Below are 19,767 nucleotides of genomic sequence, written 5' to 3' on the forward strand. Positions count from 1 at the left end.
AAACATTAAACAAAGTGAACTGCAGAAGAGCCCAAATTGAATGGTTGTAAAACCGAGATGATCAATTCCAACACAATTCACCTAACCGTTGGCATTTGACAACGATAAATATTCAATTCTGGAAATCTATTTTCCACCGGTTGCTCATCGTTTTAAATTCAATTATTCAATGGTACCATACGCACATTCAAATTAAATTTTTTAAAAACTTTTTCATGCAAACTCAAGTATCAAAAAATTAATTAAAAAATCTAATCGTATTTTATTCTAGCTTCTAATCTAATTCTATGTATATGGTTTTAAGTCCTAAAAGCAGCTTGGCTGAATTGAATGTTGATAACCAAAAACATTATAAATGTTATCATCTAATTTGGCAGGTTTGAATTTTGGGAATGAAAATAGCCCTTCGAAGAGACTTAAAGGTTTGCTTCTCATCTTTGGCGTTATGGGATAATTACGAAGAAGTTCTTGTTTTCTTTGAAGGTCATTTTGAGGGATTTGCATTGATATTTGAGGCATTGGAATTGGACTACCTCTTTGCATAACAGGAGGCTGGAGAGGAGGACGAGAAAAAAGAATATCTGGTTGGCGGTGAATAAGTCTTCCAGTTTCATCTAACTCATGTCTTTGAACAACGTTTCCCTTTATATCATAAATAACAATATTTTTAACATAGTGCTGATTTCTTCTTCCCATTTTGCACTTGGAATAAAAGATTTTGAGCGACCATGGTTACCTGATAACGTATTCAAATTCAATCTGCACGATAAAAATTTATAAGGTTATTTTTCCGTTTTGTGTGGCAACACCCTTAAAAATTCAAAAGATGCCGCCATTTAGTGTGACCGTTTACATAGAAAAAGTTATATCGTTACTGAATTTGCACGACCAATTTTCCACAAAAAAATCTCCAAAAAAATCTCTTTTTTCTCAAGATATTCAGATTAACAAGATTTTTTGTGAATTAATAAGGCGCATTAAATTAAACACCAGCATTAAATAGTAATAAAGTTTGGTTGGAAATGTATGTAAAATCATTCAAAAATAATGGTTTTTTGAATGAAACATAAATGCAAAAACAAAGGCCATATGTAAAAATATATTTCATTAATTGAAAAGATATCTTAATTTAATATCATTATTTAAATGAATTCTTTGTGAAAAATAAACAACAACAGAATAAAACTACTGTACATGTTTTTGTCTTGAGATAATTTTGTTTAAAAAGACATGAAATAATATAATTTAGAAATTAATTAAAATTTATGAAAATTTGTAAGACTGGTTTTTTCGGTGTTATCAGGTCTATCACTCAGTAGGTAGCTAACAATGAATTTGTCGATGTTCATAATAAAATAGTACGGTATTAACAACAATTTCTCTTTGTGCCAAGTTTATAAATCTATTTGAATCTTGACAAAAATGGCAAAACTCAAGCTCAAGGTAAAAGTTCTCCCAAAGAGCGAAGAGCCAAAGGAAATGAAATTTAAAGAGACGTCATCACGAGCAAAAGTTTTAAAAAAAATTTCGAAAGAATTTAATGATCCATTAATCCTCAAATCTTTTGTTATGCTCAAGAGATCAAAAGAAGACTACATATGTTTTGAAAAAAACACAAAGATTGATATATTAAATCCTCAGAATGGCATGAAATTGATTATTTATAAAAATCATTTTCCTATCAAAGTTAAATCACCAGATAATAAAACTAAAGTGTTTAAGATAAATCCAGGGCTTCCAGTTAAAAACCTTATTTTTCATTTTGCTAAAAAGTTAAATATCAAATATTATCTTGGTTATACAATTTCTCTCATTAACAAACAGCAAATTCAATACCTCGACGAGAACTTACCAGTATGTGTTCAAAATCCCAAATTTTCCAGATTTTCATTTGGCATAAATTATTATTTTATTATGGATAAAGATACAGAGAACTCAACATCACTTGAACGCACTTATTCCCTTACACGCGACTTTGTTATCTCAGGTCTCTCAGAACTCCAACCAGAAAATTATATTTTACTGTGCGCCCAAATTTCAATCATCGAAAACTATTCAAAAATTGAAACAATTATAAATTCCAATGATTCAGCATTACTTCTTCAATATCTTCCTGAACGTCTTCAATCAGATTTGAATTCAGAAGAAGATTTATTTGACGAAGTAAAAAGTTTTAAAATCGAAGAATTACAACAAATGAAAATCAACTTTATTAATTCAGCTCGATCATTTCCAACATTTGGTTCACATTCATTTTATGTCAAGTATTCAAACAGCCAAACATTACCATATATTTATTTATGTATAGATTATAAAGGAATTATTCTTGTGCAAAAATCAAATTTAACAGTTATAAAAAGATTTGAATATAACGATTTTTCATTAAAAATAAAAGAAAACAAATTAATTATAAATGAAAGTGATGAATTAATTGTCGAAAATCCGAATCGTATCAAACAATTAATTGATGGATATTGTTATTTAAACTCAATTTTAAAGGATCATTTAGTTAATGAACAAAATCTTGAAGAATTAATTTATCATCAAAATAAAACAACAGATGATATCGAATTAGAACAATTAATACCTGTTAAATTTAATATTGAAGATGCTATAAGTTATCAAACATTTACTTTCATGAATGATAAAATATTTTTAAATAGCGATGAATTAAAAATTTGTGGTAATACTGATTTAAATGCTATAAAACAATTACAATTTGTAATTTCTAATGATTTAAAATTTACAAAAGATTTTGATTATGACTATGATGATTTAATGAATGATGCTTTAAAATTAGAGTCAACACTTAAAAACATTAATTTTAAATATTCATTATTTGAGTTAAATGAAAATTATGGAAATGAATTACGTTCTGCTTTATTTTTTATAAGTTTAATAGAAGAAAAAGATGAAAATTTATTTAAAAACTTATCAAAAATTTATAAAGAAATTAAAATTAAAATCGAATCAAAAATTATTGGGTTTCATTATAAGAAATTATGTCCACCAAGAAATATGAATATAAAAGAACATTTAAAAAATGTATTACAAACAATTCCAAATATTATCAAATTAATTGATGAAGCAAATAATCAAAATAATGAGTTTCAAAGTAAAACATATAATGAATTAACCGAATTATTAAAAACAATCACAACAATATTAACAAATATTCCCGAAGAAAATGATGAAATTACATTTGTAAAGTACAAAAAGAAGTTTTATGAATTCAAAAATGATTTAATAAATTTAATTCCAATTATAGCATTTTTCGATTTATTAAATTCAACAAAAATTTCCGGTTTATTATCAACTATTTATGATGATTTAGAATCATCTTTAATATATTTAACATCATTTATGATTCCAAAAACAAATGTTTCTGATGTATTTATAGGAATTCAAACAATAATTGAAAAATCAATTCGATTATATAACAAAAATAGTGAACAAAATTCATCGAAATTTTTCGTATTTCTAAGTGAAATGATTCCAATTCTTCAATCTAAAATACCGAATTGGGATACTCGTTATATTAAACGAACATTTTTACAAAGTGTTGATGATATTTTATTACAATATCAAGATTATATTCATGAAAATGATTTTCTACTTAAAAATTTAATTTTGTTAACTCGATATTTTTTGAAAAATGTTCCAAAATCTTCAATTTATGAAAACCAAAAAGATTTATCAACATTGAAAGAACCTAAAGAACCAAGAAGAAAAGTTCGTGGCTTCAAAATTAATGATGAAATAATAAAAGATGATGAAATTGAAATATCATTAAATGATATAAATTCATTAAATTTAGATGAATTTAATCCTTCTAAATCTTCATCAGATTCAATCTTTAATGAATTTATACAAGACTTTAATGAAATCAGCCCAATAACATTAAAAAATATTTATTTGTTTTTAGTTAAATGGAAACCTAAATTAATTAAAATAAATGTTGAACCTTCATCATTTAAATATATTAAAAGTATTTATGATTCGTGCTTAAAATTATTGAAATTTAATGCCGAAAGACAAGAACAATTTCAAACTCCATTTATGCTAATCAAGAAAGCATTGTTTCATGCAAATAATATTTCATCAGATAAAAATGAATTAAAAGATTTTTTAACTGATTTACAAAATCATTTTTCAGATATTACTTTAATTCGAAATTCTGCAAAAATTGAAAAGTTTTTAAATAACTTAAAAGAAATCGAAGATAAATCAATTTCAGTTTTATCATTATGTAACATTTTTACTAAATTATTGGAATATATTTCATTATTCTCTAAGCATTCAAATTATAATTCATTGGATATATTAAATGAACTTAAAGTAATACAAAATAATGCAAAAGAAATTTATAGAGTAATTTTAGAAGCACAATGTAATGAATCATCAACAAAAATAATTAAAACTCTTTCAGAAAGAATTCTTGAATTGTCTGAAATATATTTAATAATATCAAAAACTACTTTAGATGAAATTTTAGCGCAATCAATAATTAAACAACTTACAAAAATGTTACATGGCTTAGAAGGACTTTCTGTAATTTTACTTGATCATCATCTATATAATAAAGCAGGAAATTTATTAATATCTATTTCAAGATGTATATGGAAGTTACAACATTGTATTTATGAAGATCATAAACATAATCGTTTAATGATACTAATTCAGAACTCAACTACAAAAATTAATGATTTAGCTCATGATTTAACTGATAAAGATTCTGAACATGATTTAGTTAACTCATTATTTTTCATATCGAAAGAAATTAGCAAAAATCAAGATCCAAATCGTTTGATACATTTTTGTGATGGGTTTTATCAATTATATTATAAATATAAGCAAATCGATGTAAGATATCAATTTATGGATATAATTAACTCAATTGAACTAATTGTATCACGTTTATTATCAAAACCTTATAAATATTTCCCACAAAATATTTCGAATTTGATGAATTTCACAATTAATTCATATGATGATAATAATTTATTTTCAGGATCATCAAGATCTTTAAGATCAATTGGGTTTTCAGATTCTTCTGATGATGAACATAATGAAGAAATTATACGGAAAAAATCATTAACTTCAAGATATCAAAGTGACGAAGTACAAATTGATTTATACCCAATACAATCACAAATTGAAAAAATTCGTCCTTCAATATTACTTGATCCTAAAAATACAGTAAATCGAAAACCTAATGGTCCACATGTAACATTTGATTTATCAAAAGATAGAAATGCGCCAATTTTTTCGACAAGTACTTCATTGTTTGTTGATGAAGCTCCACCTGAATTATTACCTCATTCTGTACCTTCCATTTATAGGAATAGTTGGAATGTACAATTATTTTCTCGGACTTTTAAAGTTCCTGATTATACAAACAAAAATAAGCGAAATTCTACATCTAAATTAAGAAGAAAATATATGAATTTAGAAAAATCATTTGATTTACTTTTAATACCTGAAAATATTAATGTGAAAAATAATTCTATTTATTCATCCAAAGATAAAGCTGAAGAAGATATTAATATTATTAAAACTCAAATTGAAGAATTGGAAAATAAATTTGATAATTTACATAGTTTTACTGAAAAAGTATTTTTAATTGTTGATAATTTGCCTTTATTAAATGATATATGTTTACGTAATCAATCATTAAAATCATTTAATATAATGACTATAAATGAATTATATAATTCTATTCGAAATAAATTAAATACTTTTGTTAAAAATATTATCGTAACTAATAATTATATTTATCCATATGAAAATCTTAAAAATATTGACGTTTTAATTGATTTATTATTAATTGCATTAGAAAAAGCAAAATCGTATTCATTGTCTTGTAATCAAGAAATTCAAGATATTATAAGATCTTCACTTTATTCAAAAGAAGCAAAGAAATCAATTCAAAGTTTAATTAATACAGAAGATCATTTATTAGTTTTATTTGTTAATGATTATATTAAAATACTTTTAAATAATTATTTAATATTTGGTAAATATACGGAACAATTAGATTCAAATGCACATAATAAAATTAATATTATTAGTATAATACAAACTCAAATTTGTAATCAATTAAATATCATTTATAGATTCATTAAAAAACTGAATTTACAAAAAAATGCTCCAATTTCTAAAATTACAAATATAATTTCATCAATTAAATCAAATGAAATTTCGGAATTATTAGAAAAAATTAATAACTTTTTACATGAAAAAAATATGCAATATAGTCAAGCAGATAAATATTCAGTTGAACTTAAATTATTTTCTAAAACTATATATAAGACAAATCAAAAATTATTTTGTTTAATATGTCAACTTAATTATTATCTTTTATCAATTAATTTTATACCACCTAATCATGAAGAATTATTAACACAATTAATAAAAAATAGTATTAAAAATATTGTACAAATTATTCAAGAAATTAAACAAAACTCGAGTAAACTTGATACGAATTTTTCACATACAATATGTAATGCTTGGTCTAAATTTTTGGCTGATGTTAATGGTAATATGACAAATTTACAATTTGTTGCATCTGTAGCGATAAATACAAAATCTAGATGTGATCAATTATTAAGTTATTTGAAAAACATTTCAAAAGAAATTTGTATTTTGGAAGATAGCGCATTTCCTTTTTCACCTTTATCAAAATATTCATTATTAGTAATTGATTTAGAAAAGGCAATTGATTATTTGAGTTCGACAAATCAAGAAAAGAAAATTGAAGTTGAAGAAATAGAACTTCCAAACATTGAAATTAAGAAAATTAAGAAGAAAATTATTATCGAAAAAATTATTTATATCGAAAACCATAAATTAATTTTAAAAAACATTAAAAAAGTTAATAATGAAAATATTAAAAATATAAATTTATATAAATTATTTAAACAACAAATTAAATTCTTTGGTAGAGAAATACAAAATTCATTAAAAGTTAATCATCATGTTATTTTAATGATATGTAATCAAATGATTTCAGTATTACAAAACATTGATAATGAAAAACTAAAGAAAATTGTTCAAAATCAAATAAAAATTCTTTCAACAACAATTCGAAATCAAAACAATTATTTAATATGTAAAAAAGATAAAGAAATAACACAAAAATTAAATCTTTTCCTTAATTTTTTAGCTCAAATTACACTTTTTAATTTGTATTTTATTACAAATCAAGAAAATAATTTTAATGAATTAAAATTACATTATGATCAAATTAAAGATTTCATTAATTTCGATATACAAAAATTCGAAAACATCGAAAAAATAGAAATAGAAATTGAATTATTTGAATCTATAATTAATTCGATTAATCAAAATATAATTAAACCTCAAAACTCATTCGGACTTAATCAATCACAAATTACTATGTTAAATGAACTTAAATTTGAAGATGTGACACCTAAATATATTAAATATGATAAATTATTTAATTATATTCAACCGATGAAAAATTATTTTTATTCGATTTTTTGGGAAAGTTCAAAAACTTTCATCAAAATGTATAAATATTTCATCGATGTAATTAATACATTTTCTAATTGTATTTCATATTTAAACATCAATTTCCTTAATCTGAAAATGAAATCTATCAAAGATTTATATCTTAAACTTAATAAATTACTTGATAACCCAATCGAATTTAATTCATTATACTTCGAAATTGTGGAAATCTTCGAAAAAATTCATAATAATATTGAAATCATTAAACCAATAATTGAAGCTGAAACAGAAAAACAAAAATTCATCGAAGCATTCGAACTATTAAAATCGATAAAACAACAATTAAATCCTTTGAAAAATAGATCAATTTATGAAAATATTGCGTTTTACTTAAAAAGATTAAAACATTCATCAATGCTAAAGTTAAGAACTTCAATGTCACCTTATGAATTAACTGATTTTCTGCTATATATAAAACAATTAATCGATGCGCAAGAGACTGATAGAATTCATATTAATACAATGAAAAAATTATATAATTGTATTTTGCCAGGTTTCCCTGAATCGAAAAAGATTAAACAACAAATAAGTGTATACTTACAGAAATCATCTTAATTGTTTAAACAAAAAAATGTTTTTATTTTTTTTTATTTAAATTGTGATTAAAAAAAACATTTCATTATATATTTATATTTCAATTTTTTTTCTTAAATTGTGTTGCTATAAACATATCATTAATATATATTAATAAGAGCACTAATAAAAAAAAATAATGTATTAAAGTTTACTTATGAACGTGTACTTAAATATAGTTTGAAAGGATTTTCGTTTTTTCCACCTTTCTCCTTAATTAGATAAGCTAATCCAGGCAAATCAAAAGAAGTTGCATACATATAAGCTGTTTTAAAAAATTCGAATGATCACCAAATATTATAATTAGGTATGGAATAGGTAATTAAAAAATTAAATTAACTATAAGAATATCTTTTGCATTAAGATCAATACCTTTTTGATCAAGAAGTAATTTGACTATTTGTATTTTACGATTTTTCATTGCTATTAAAAGTGCTGTTTCAAATGAATTTAATAATTTCCAAATATTATTTTGAAACATAAATTCAGTAAAACAAATTTTATATAAAGCAAATAAATATTTTTAGTATTGATACCAATCCCCTTTTGTTCAAGAAGGAGTTTAACAGTTTCTATTTCATCATACATAGAAGCATTAATAAGAGCTGTATTATAAAGTAAGAATAATTTCCAAAAATTTTAACGAGATTTCAAATTTTAAAAAATAATATCAAATAATGAAAATAAATATCTTGAGCATTAATAACAATACCATTTTGTTCAAGAAGCAATTTAACAATTTCTTTATTACCATTTTCAGATGCAAAAATAAGTGCTGTTTTATATATTATAAATAATTTCCAAATATTATTTTGAAATAATAAATTATTAAAATAAATATTCAATAAAACAAATAAATATCTTGAGCATTAATATCAATTCCTTCTTGTTCAAGAAGTAATTTAACTATTTCTGTGTAACCATTTTCAGATGCACAAATAATTGCTGTTTTAAATAATTAAAATAATTTCCAAATATTATTTTGAATTATCAAATAATACTTTGAAGTTCTAAATTATTAAAATAAATATTCAATAAAACAAATAAATATCTTTAGCATTAATATCAATTCCTTCTTGTTTAAGAAGTAATTTAACTATTTCTATATGACCATTTAAAGATGCCCAAACAAGTGCTGTTTTAAATAATTTAAATAATTTCCAAATATTATTTTGAAATACAAGTTTTAAATAAAATAAATAAATATCTTTAGCATTAATATCAATTCCTTCTTGTTTAAGAAGTAATTTAACTATTTCTATATAACCATTTTCAGTTGCAAATATAAATGCTTTTTCAAATATATAAAATAATTTTCAAACATTCTTTTAAAATTTCATATAGTAGAATTTAACATGTTAAAAGCAAAATAAACTTTAATATCATCATTTATTTTAATTTTTTCTTGTCCAAGAATTGACTTGACAATTTCTGTAGAACCATAATAAGATGCATATGTAAGAGCTGTAAAAAATATTTTTTTTAATTACCAAATATTATTTTAATATACCAAATTGTTAAAACAAATATTGATTATAAAAAATTAATATTTTTAGCATGAATGTCAATTCCTTTTTGTTCAAGAAGTTGTTTAACTATTTCTGTATAGCCTTTTGAAGATGCTAAAATAAGTGCTGTATTAAATAATTTAAATAATCTCCAAATATTATTTTGATATATTAAATTATTAAAATAAATTTCAAATAAAACAAATAAATATCTTTAGCATTAATATCAATTCCTTCTTGTTCAAGAAGTAATTTAACTATATCTACATAACCATTCCGAGAAGCTATTACTAATGCTGTTTGAAAAAAATTAAAAAAATTTCAATAATTGTTTTGAAATATTATTTTATTAAAGCAAATATTATCCTTAAAATTGAAATCAATTCCATCTTGTGTAATAATATATTTAATAAGTTCAATATTTCCTGACATTAATGATTGAATTAAGATATCTTTTGGTATTTGATAATTTTGAATAAAATATTTAACAAGATACAGATTTCCAAATTTTGCAGATTCATCAATTATATATTCAATGTTATTAATTAAATCTTTTTCCAAAAAGAAAAGTATGATGTAATTTCCACAATGAATACATTTACTTCCTAAATTATTTATATTTTCAAATTTTTCAAATTTATTTTCATAAAGATATTTAAAGATATCATTTCGATGGAATTCAATTGCTGTTTCATATGCATCTACAAATGATGAATGATTTTGTTCACATAAATGAATAATTTCTTCATTTCCACCTGCAACTGCATATTTACCTGTGTTTTCTACTTTTGCGCCATTCATAAGTAAATATTTAAAACATTTAACAGATCCAAAAAATGCTGTGAAATCAATTAATGTAACATTTTCTTTGTTAATAAATGAATATCTTTCATAAAGTGATGGTTGAATTGTTTGATTAAAATCAAAATTTGTTTGTGATGATATTTCTTGAAGTTTTTCTATTTCATCATTTCGAATTATTTTTAAAATTTCATTCGGATTAATTCCTTCTTTAATTAATTGCTTGTGAAGTTCCCAATCATTCTTTGAAAGTTCTTCATAATTTTTGATTAAATAATTGTTAAATGGATCAATAATATTAACTTTATTTTGTTTTTCTGTTTTATAATGAGCAAAAAATTTTGTTCTAATTTGGTTTACAATATTTATATCAATTAAATTTCGCTGAACCATTTTTTCAATTAAATAATATGCTTCTTGTGATTTAATTTTCGAAATAAAATCACCAAAAAATTTAATAATTTCTTGATCTTTTGTTTGAATTGTTTCCAAAAATTTTATATAAATGTCAGTTGAATTCTTTTGCGAACAAAATGCATAATATAACAAGTTAGTTAAAACAAAATTAAATGAATATGGAAAATTTGGCTGATGCATATCAAATATTTCCCCAATTGATTTATCAAAATTTTTTTCATCCAAATTAGTTATGACTTGCTCAAGTATGATAAGTGTTTCCTTTTCATTTGGTTGGGACATGAAGATTGGAGCTGGATTACAAGGAACAGATTGAATTTACTCATCACAGCGGTTTTTTTGTCAGTACAAAACGATCAATTTCAACGCAAAACTCAAACCGTTGATATCAAAAAGACGATTGAATATAACTATATACATTTACAATGTAAACATTACATAATAATAATAATAAAAGTCACATTTATTAATATATTTTTTGCCTTTTATTTGCGAGAAGATTATTCATAAACAAAAAATCTAGTTATTATTTACTTATAAAATTTGTTTATTAAAATAAATTGTTTTTCATTCTTCAAAGCATTTGAATCTTTCAACTAACGTTGCTATTTCTTCATCTTCTGTTTCAATTTCGAGTACATCATCAATAAATTCTGCTATATCATCCCTATCGCATGATTCGATTGCTTTTAATTGATGGATTATATCGAATGATAACTTTAAAACATTTTTTCTAGTGTAATCATCCATTTCTAAAGGATCTTTAAAGAATACAAAAAGATTTTCATTAACTAATTCCAATAATATTTCTAATGGAACATTTCTAATAAAATATTTCAAAAAATCGCAAATTATTCTTTTAACTTTAAATGTTGAATTTTGAAACATTTCCATTAATTTATAATGTAATTTGCTATTTATAATATTTTCTATGAACTGTGGATCCTTATATTTTAAGATATCAGTATAAGCAGTGATTGCATTAACAAGTATATTTTCATTTTGACATGTAAATATAATATATTGAATAGATTCATAATTTATAGTCTCAATAAAATATCCAATGTTAATTAATTTCCCAATTATAATTAACGATGGATTACAATATTTTTCTTTTAAAGAATCAAGTCCAAATTGAAGAAAGTTAAACACATTTTTAAAATCATAAAAATGGATATCAAAATCTTCTTCAAAAATAATTTGTTTTAGTGACCAAAAATTATATTTAAATGTACATAAAACTCGTAACTCAAAACATTTACTAAAATATGTGATACATTCTTGTGTAATACCATTCGGCAATGAATAATTGGTGAGCTCATAAATAAGATGGCTAAGTGATTTGGTTACTAGTGAAGAAGTAAAAAATTCTTCAATAATTAAATCAGATAAGGAAATTTGATCAAATATATAATCAAGTGAAGGTGGAAAATTTGATAAATATAAACGAATGCATTCATAGAAGCAAACTATGTGGATTGGAGGTGAGTGATGTAAACGTTGAAAAACGAAAATTAGTAAATTTGTTTCACTAAAAATACGACATAGTTCTGTTGAAAATGAAAGAAATTCATTGATGCATTTCATAAGATTTGGTATAATTGGTTCGTTTGGTTCGTCAAATGTATAAGAAATTAAAACATTATGAAAATTGATTTCAAAGAAAAATTTCGTTAATGTAAGTGATTCTTGTTCAGAAAGTAGCTGCGTTAGCTTTGTAACTTCGTTTACAACTTCATTTTGATTTGACTGAACTATATTTGAATTAATTGTTTCAAGGAATTGATTAAAGACCGAACAAAAGTCATCATGTTCGGAATCTGTGTCTGTGAGTGCAGACTTTCTCCTTTTTTTTGGGAAAACTGCTTGGCTTTTGTAATTTGATTTCAGTTATGTATAAATTTCACATCAAATGTCACTCTTTAGTTCCTTGACACTAAAACTTTTTTGTATTCTATAGAAAATAGACAAAAAGAAAACCCATAATTCGAAAATAATTGACAATTTATTTATTAGTTGAGGTGTTACGTCCACTATTAGGAACTTCATTATAAGAAGCAAGCTGTTCTTCAAGATGCAAAATTTTCTTTTTATTTTCATTAATTTGTCTTTGAGCCTCAGCAGCAGGAATCAATGAAGTATTTGTATTTGATCCTTTCTTCGTTAAAGCTGCATTTTGCATTTCTCTTTTATTAATTGCTCTATATCTTTGTAGTTCTTCAATTAAAGCTGCATTTTGCATTAATAATTTTGTTTGTTCTTTTGCTTGGAATTGCTCATCTCTTGCATGTTGTTGCTTTAATTCTTTTAACTGTCTTTGTAAAGTAGCTTTTTGCCTTTTATGTTCTTCTTCAACAAATTTATCTAATTTAATATCATTAATTTTTTGGTTTTTTACGTATTTTGCACAAAATGTCTCGAAAAGTGATTTCAATTCATCTTTAACATGAAACTTTTGAACAACTTCATGTAGATCATGTTTTGCTTGTTCAAAATATGAAGTTGCTGATGTTAATTTTCGTGTTTGCTTTCTTTCTTCTTCAATTACACTTTGTAATTTTTTATGCATTTCAGCAATTGTTTCATTTTGTTCTGTTGCTTTTTTATGTGCATTTTCGAGTTGCCCATCTTTCATTGAAATTTTTGAAACTTTTTTCGAAATTGTTTCATTTAATGGGCCAATTTGTTGTTTAAGCATAGCTTCTTGATGAGATAAAACTTGATGATATTTTTCTAATTCTTGATTTTCTATTTTAACTGAACCAATTTTAAGTTCTCTGTCACGAATTGTTGCTTCTTTTTGAGCAATTTCTTCTTTCAGTCGATCAATTTCTTTTTTAAGTTCAGATAATTGAAAATGAAGTTTTTCTTTTTGCTCTGAAAGTTTATTTCTTTCTATTTGTTGTGATTCATAAAGTTTTTGAAATGTTGTGCATTCTTTTGATTTATTTACATGTTCATCTTGTAGTTTTGTTCTAGCTTTTTCTTCTTCAATCATTATTTCATGTAACTGTTTTTCTGTTGCTTCAATTGCGGCTTCTTTTTCAGAAAGAATTTCTTGTTTCATTTCTTCTATTTGAAGAATTTTCTTTTTCTTTTTTTCTTGATATTCTTTAAGTTCGTTATTTGCTATTTGTAATCTTCGAATATGATCATTTTTAAGTTGTTCAAGAATTTGTAAATGCTTAGTTTGAGCATTTTGTATATTTTGCTTCCATTCATTTTCCATATTTTCTTTATCTTTTTGAAGTTGTTCACAAATATTATGTGAAGCAATAATATATTTACGATGTTCTTCATCTTGTGCTGTAATTTTATCTTCCCATTCTTTGGTTAATTGTTTTTCTTTTTCATTGTTACTCATTTCAACTTCATCTTTTTCTTTTTTCTTATTTTCATAAGCAATTCTATTTTTATCTTTATTTTTCTTTGCTTCTTCTGCTTTTTTATCATCCTTTGATTTATAGGTATTTTCGATCATATTTTTCCTCATTTTAAAAGAAGAATTTAAATCATTTTTTTCAGCTTCAAATGATTTAAGTTGATTAACCCTTTCTTCAATTTCGGCACGTGTTGTTTGAATTTCATCACTAAAAAATGAACGTTCAGGATTATGAATACGATTATCTTTGTCTTTAATATTAAATATACAAAGCATTCCATCTTCACCAGTTGTAAATAATAATGAATCATCAAATGAAATTGCCATTGATGTAATAGCACCTATATGACAATTAATAAATGTTTTTTCTCCGCCTATTGGTAAGTTATATGAATAAACTTTACCATCTTTTGTTCCAGAAAATAACATTTGTCCATTATTCGACATTACAACTTGAGTATGAGGGATTTGAAATAATACTTCACGAACAATTTGTCCATTTTGAATTTCTTTTAATTTCATATCAGTTCCACATATATAAACACTATTAAAATCAGGTGATGAAGTAATTGAAGTATATTGAACTTGTGGAGTTGTACAATTTTCATCTCTATTAATATTATCTTGTCGATGTATATACATTGCACCATCATTTCCTACAGAAGCAATTACAGTATCACATTCACCCCATATTAAATTATGTACATTAGAACTATGTCTATGAAGTGTGTTAATAAGTTGAAAAGTTGTTGTTGAATAAATTTGAATTTTTGTTGCATTAACAGCAGCAAACAAATGTCCACCATTAGAAAATTTAGCACAACGACATCCACGAATTGGAAATTCTCGAAAAGGTCGAATATCATCATAAAAAATAGAACATAATCTTAACTTATCACCAAATCCTATCAATATTGTAAATCCATCAGGATGAAGTGATACACAATAAACTGTTTCAGTAAATTCTTTAACTATTTCAAGTGAATTATCAAGATAATTCCAAATTCTGACTGTTTTATCAGTTCCACAAGTTGCAACCAAAGGTTTTCTGCAACATGTTGAACAACTTAAAATTGCTCCATCATGAAAATTCATTAGTAAAGGTTTTTCTTCATAATTTAATAAAAATTCACCACTTGAAAGTGAAACAGCTATAAGTTTATTTTTATCCATGGTGACAATTGCTGTTTCTTCAGTTGGATCAATCGCAATTGAATGAGCTGAAATTGGTAATTCAGTAAATAATGGAATAGAACGAATTGCAGTAAATAATTTTGGTTTTGAAGAAATATCAAAAATTGTTAAATAACCACTTTCAGTTGCTATTATAAATCCTTTTTTAAAGGGAACCATTGAAACAATTGCTGAATCACGTCGTTCGAAATCTTTTTTAACATCTAAAACTGAAATTTGTGGATCAGAATTAACTGATATTATATCTCCATTAGAATTTGCACATAAAAGTAATGAATCATTTAACCATAAATGACATGTGATAATATCTATATTTGGGTTTGAAATAATTACTTCTGAAAGTGAATTTTCTTCAAGTTTATATATTTTAAGGAAATGTTGACCTGTGACTGCTATAAAAGGAATTTTTCCTTGTGAAAAAGTACATTGTGAAATTGGTGACTCAGAATTACCTGTTTTAATTGTTGTTATGATTTGATTGGAAATTAAATCCCATATTACAAGATTATAACCAGGTTCTTTGCCTTGACCAAGTAAATATTTACCATCGCTACTAAAAGAAAGAGAAACAAAACCGGAGGAATTAAAATCGTCTCCTAAGTGAAAAAAATTACGAGGGCGCATTGTATGAATATCAAAAATACAAACTGATGGTTGGATTGAACAATCACCAAAAGCAACATTGGGTTTTCCATCCATAACTGCAATTGCTGATACGCCTGATGAAAATTCTTCGGGTGGCAAAAAAATCTTTTGAGTTCGATTATTAATGTTATGAACTACTATTGTATTTCCACTTGGAAAAACAGCATGTTCCTCACCAATAAAAAGAATGTTTGGATTTGGCATTTTACTAAGACCCAAAACATTTTTAAAAGCAAGGTTTCCTTCTACCATCATCTGAAAAAACGTATTAAAAAAACGTTTAATTTTAAGTAAAAAGAAAAACTGAATTAATGATAGAAATTATGTGATTTTTAAACGAAAAAAGTTATTATTTATAGGCTATACATAATTTTTTTTCTCCAACAAGGAGCAAAAAATTAAATTTTTATTAATGCTTAATTATTGAAATTTTTGGTGTAGTTTCGGAAGTAAAATCATTTTCAGTATCGCCATCAGAGCATCCGCTTTTCTCGTGAATGTCAAGTTGAGGGATTTCGCCAAACACTTCAATAGCTTCAAGGTTTAAATTTACGATTCCACGCATAAAAGCACGTTGAAGTCTTTGTTCCATTTCTATATGGTGCTTTTTGTTTTCAGCTAAGAGCTTTTTCACAGCAGTTAGCTCTGTTTGTAAAGCAGAAATTCTTTGTTCCATTTCTAATTCTTTTTGCATAATTTTATTTTTACAATTTGTGCGAATAAAAGTAATCAAATGTTTTTGCCTTACAACTTTGAATCGCCTTATCCATCTTTTGAACATTATCCTTTCTAGTGGATGCTGAAGATAAATACGATTAGAAACGTTTGTAATGAAATCTTTTCCATTGGCCAAATCAGCCCATGCTTTAAAAATGCATGATTTTTTATTTGCAATTTTATCTTGTGTTTGTAAAAAGGAAATATGTTGAACAAATTTAGTAATGCATTTATCGGTTTTTTGAATTTCCATGTCTAACTGTTCACACCTACTTTGTTCTGTATTGTTCTTTAGTTCTTGATCATCAATTTCTTTTTCAAGTTTTGATGAAATTGGAAAATATTGTTGGCGTAAATCTTGAATTAATTTCGTTTTCCTTTGTTGATACATTAATTGTAAATCATTTTCCATATTTTTTTGATGTAGATCAACACATTTTATGAAAGGTAATGTTTCCGCTTGCAAAACTTTTGAAAACTCATGAGTTCTCTTTGAGAGAAAATGTATACATTTGAATTCAAAATCTATCGTTATCATAAACAAAAAATGATCGTCCCAAGCAAACCACATGTCACTTTTGGGAGTTGGCTATGAATTAAAATGTTCGGAGGAGGATTGAGTAACACCCCTTGGGGATCGATGGGCAGCAACAAACCTACAAACTCTAGTGTGCCGTTTCAAAACCAAAACCAAACGGGCTCTTTTGCCAATGGAAATAACCCATTTGCAAACAACTCTAGTTCATCTACAGGGGCTACAAACCCATGGACAGGGGGCTCAAGCCAATCTACATGGGGCAAAGTCACATTTGCAAACAACTCTAGTTCATCTACAGGGGCTACAAACCCATGGGCAGGAAATTTCACAAATGCAAATCCAAGCGATAAATTAAATAGTCAAAATTCTAATACGAATAACGCTGAGCCAACCAAAAAAATTAAAACCATTCTTGATCCACCTGATGATATTTTTAAGCCAACTACAAATAATAATCCAAATAAACCAACAACAGTAGCACCACCACCATCAGCATCATTTGGAGCAAATAATAATGCGAATAAACCGACAACAGTAGCACCACCACCATCAACAACATTTGGAGCAAATAATAATGCGAATAAACCGACAACAGTAGCACCACCACCATCAACAACATTTGGAGCAAATAATAATGCGAATAAACCGACAACAGTAGCACCACCACCATCAGCATCATTTGGAGCAAATAATAATGAAAATAAACCGACAACAGTAGCACCACCACCATCAGCATCATTTGGAGCAAATAATAATGCGAATAAACCGACAACAGTAGCACCACCACCATCAACAACATTTGGAGCAAATAATAATGCGAATAAACCAACAACAGTAGCACCACCACCATCAACAACATTTGGAGCAAATAATAATGCAAACAAACCGACAACAGTAGCACCACCACCATCAACAACATTTGGAGCAAATAATAATGCGAATAAACCGACAACAGTAGCACCACCACCATCAACAACATTTGGAGCAAATAATAATGCGAATAAACCGACAACAGTAGCACCACCACCATCAGCATCATTTGGAGCAAATAATAATGCGAATAAACCGACAACAGTAGCACCACCACCATCAACAACATTTGGAGCAAATAATAATGCGAATAAACCAACAACAGTAGCACCACCACCATCAGCATCATTTGGAGCAAATAATAATGAAAATAAACCAACAACAGTAGCACCACCACCATCAGCATCATTTGGAGCAAATAATAATGCGAATAAACCGACAACAGTAGCACCACCACCATCAACAACATTTGGAGCAAATAATAATGCGAATAAACCAACAACAGTAGCACCACCACCATCAGCATCATTTGGAGCAAATAATAATGCGAATAAACCGACAACAGTAGCACCACCACCATCAACAACATTTGGAGCAAATAATAATGCGAATAAACCGACAACAGTAGCACCACCACCATCAACAACATTTGGAGCAAATAATAATGCAAACAAACCGACAACAGTAGCACCACCACCATCAACAACATTTGGAGCAAATAATAATGCGAATAAACCGACAACAGTAGCACCACCACCATCAACAACATTTGGAGCAAATAATAATGCGAATAAACCGACAACAGTAGCACCACCACCATCAGCATCATTTGGAGCAAATAATAATGCGAATAAACCGACAACAGTAGCACCACCACCATCAACAACATTTGGAGCAAATAATAATGCGAATAAACCAACAACAGTAGCACCACCACCATCAACAACATTTGGAGCAAATAATAATGCAAACAAACCGACAACAGTAGCACCACCACCATCAACAACATTTGGAGCAAATAATAATGCGAATAAACCGACAACAGTAGCACCACCACCATCAACAACATTTGGAGCAAATAATAATGCAAACAAACCAACTCCATCACTAACAACAACAACTCCTTCACTAACAATACCAACTCCATCACTAACAACAACAACTCCTTCACTAACAACAACAACTCCTTCAATCTCCGATAAGGAAAATAAAACAATCTCAACAACAAAACATGACCGGACTAAACACAAAATTCAAAAAAAGAGAACAGTTGTCCACACGTATGGATTACCTTCACAGTTTTGTATTGCATATCGTTACACAATGAAGTTATACAACAAAGAAATAACTTCAAAACAAATTGATGAATCTATCCACGAAGTTGCTAAAGCACTTCAACCATGGATCCTTGCTGGATATTCAAGTGAATAATATAATGATGTTTCTTTTGTATCATTTGTTTCATTTTTATTTGTTTGAACATGTCGTTTTTGATTTCTTGAAAAAAATTAAATTGTTCCAAAAATGTATAAACTAACATAAAAGCACAAGCAGCAAAAAGAAGAATGATAAAAAATCTGCTATAAAAGGTGGTCGATTGTTGGATTTCTAAAAGATTATTGATGTTAATTTTTCTGAAAAAAGTTTCG

At 26.0% G+C, this 19,767-nt stretch overlaps 3 protein-coding genes across 3 annotated transcripts; all 3 read right to left on the reverse strand.

The window, feature by feature from the left end:
* Positions 1–306: 306 nt before the first annotated feature.
* GO595_000604 (uncharacterized protein) lies at positions 307–696 on the reverse strand (the record flags this gene model as incomplete). Its single annotated transcript, XM_067919352.1, has 1 exon — positions 307–696. One exon carries the CDS (start codon positions 694–696, stop codon positions 307–309), a length of 390 nt encoding a protein of 129 aa, XP_067779248.1.
* Positions 697–12,837: 12,141 nt separating this feature from the next.
* GO595_000605 (cilia- and flagella-associated protein 57) lies at positions 12,838–16,308 on the reverse strand (the record flags this gene model as incomplete). The annotated part of the gene is made up of 1 exon (XM_067919363.1): positions 12,838–16,308. One exon carries the CDS (start codon positions 16,306–16,308, stop codon positions 12,838–12,840), a length of 3,471 nt encoding a protein of 1,156 aa, XP_067779249.1.
* A 1,359-nt stretch (positions 16,309–17,667) lies between these two features.
* GO595_000606 (uncharacterized protein) lies at positions 17,668–19,430 on the reverse strand (the record flags this gene model as incomplete). Its single annotated transcript, XM_067919374.1, has 2 exons — positions 17,668–19,311; positions 19,416–19,430. The coding sequence occupies 2 exons, from the start codon at positions 19,428–19,430 to the stop codon at positions 17,668–17,670; spliced, it is 1,659 nt and encodes a 552-aa protein (XP_067779250.1).
* Positions 19,431–19,767: the final 337 nt, after the last annotated feature.

The sequence above is a fragment of the Histomonas meleagridis genome (genome assembly GCF_020186115.1).
Source record: "Histomonas meleagridis strain 2922-C6/04-10x chromosome Unknown contig_109, whole genome shotgun sequence".
NCBI lineage: Eukaryota > Parabasalia > Tritrichomonadida > Dientamoebidae > Histomonas > Histomonas meleagridis.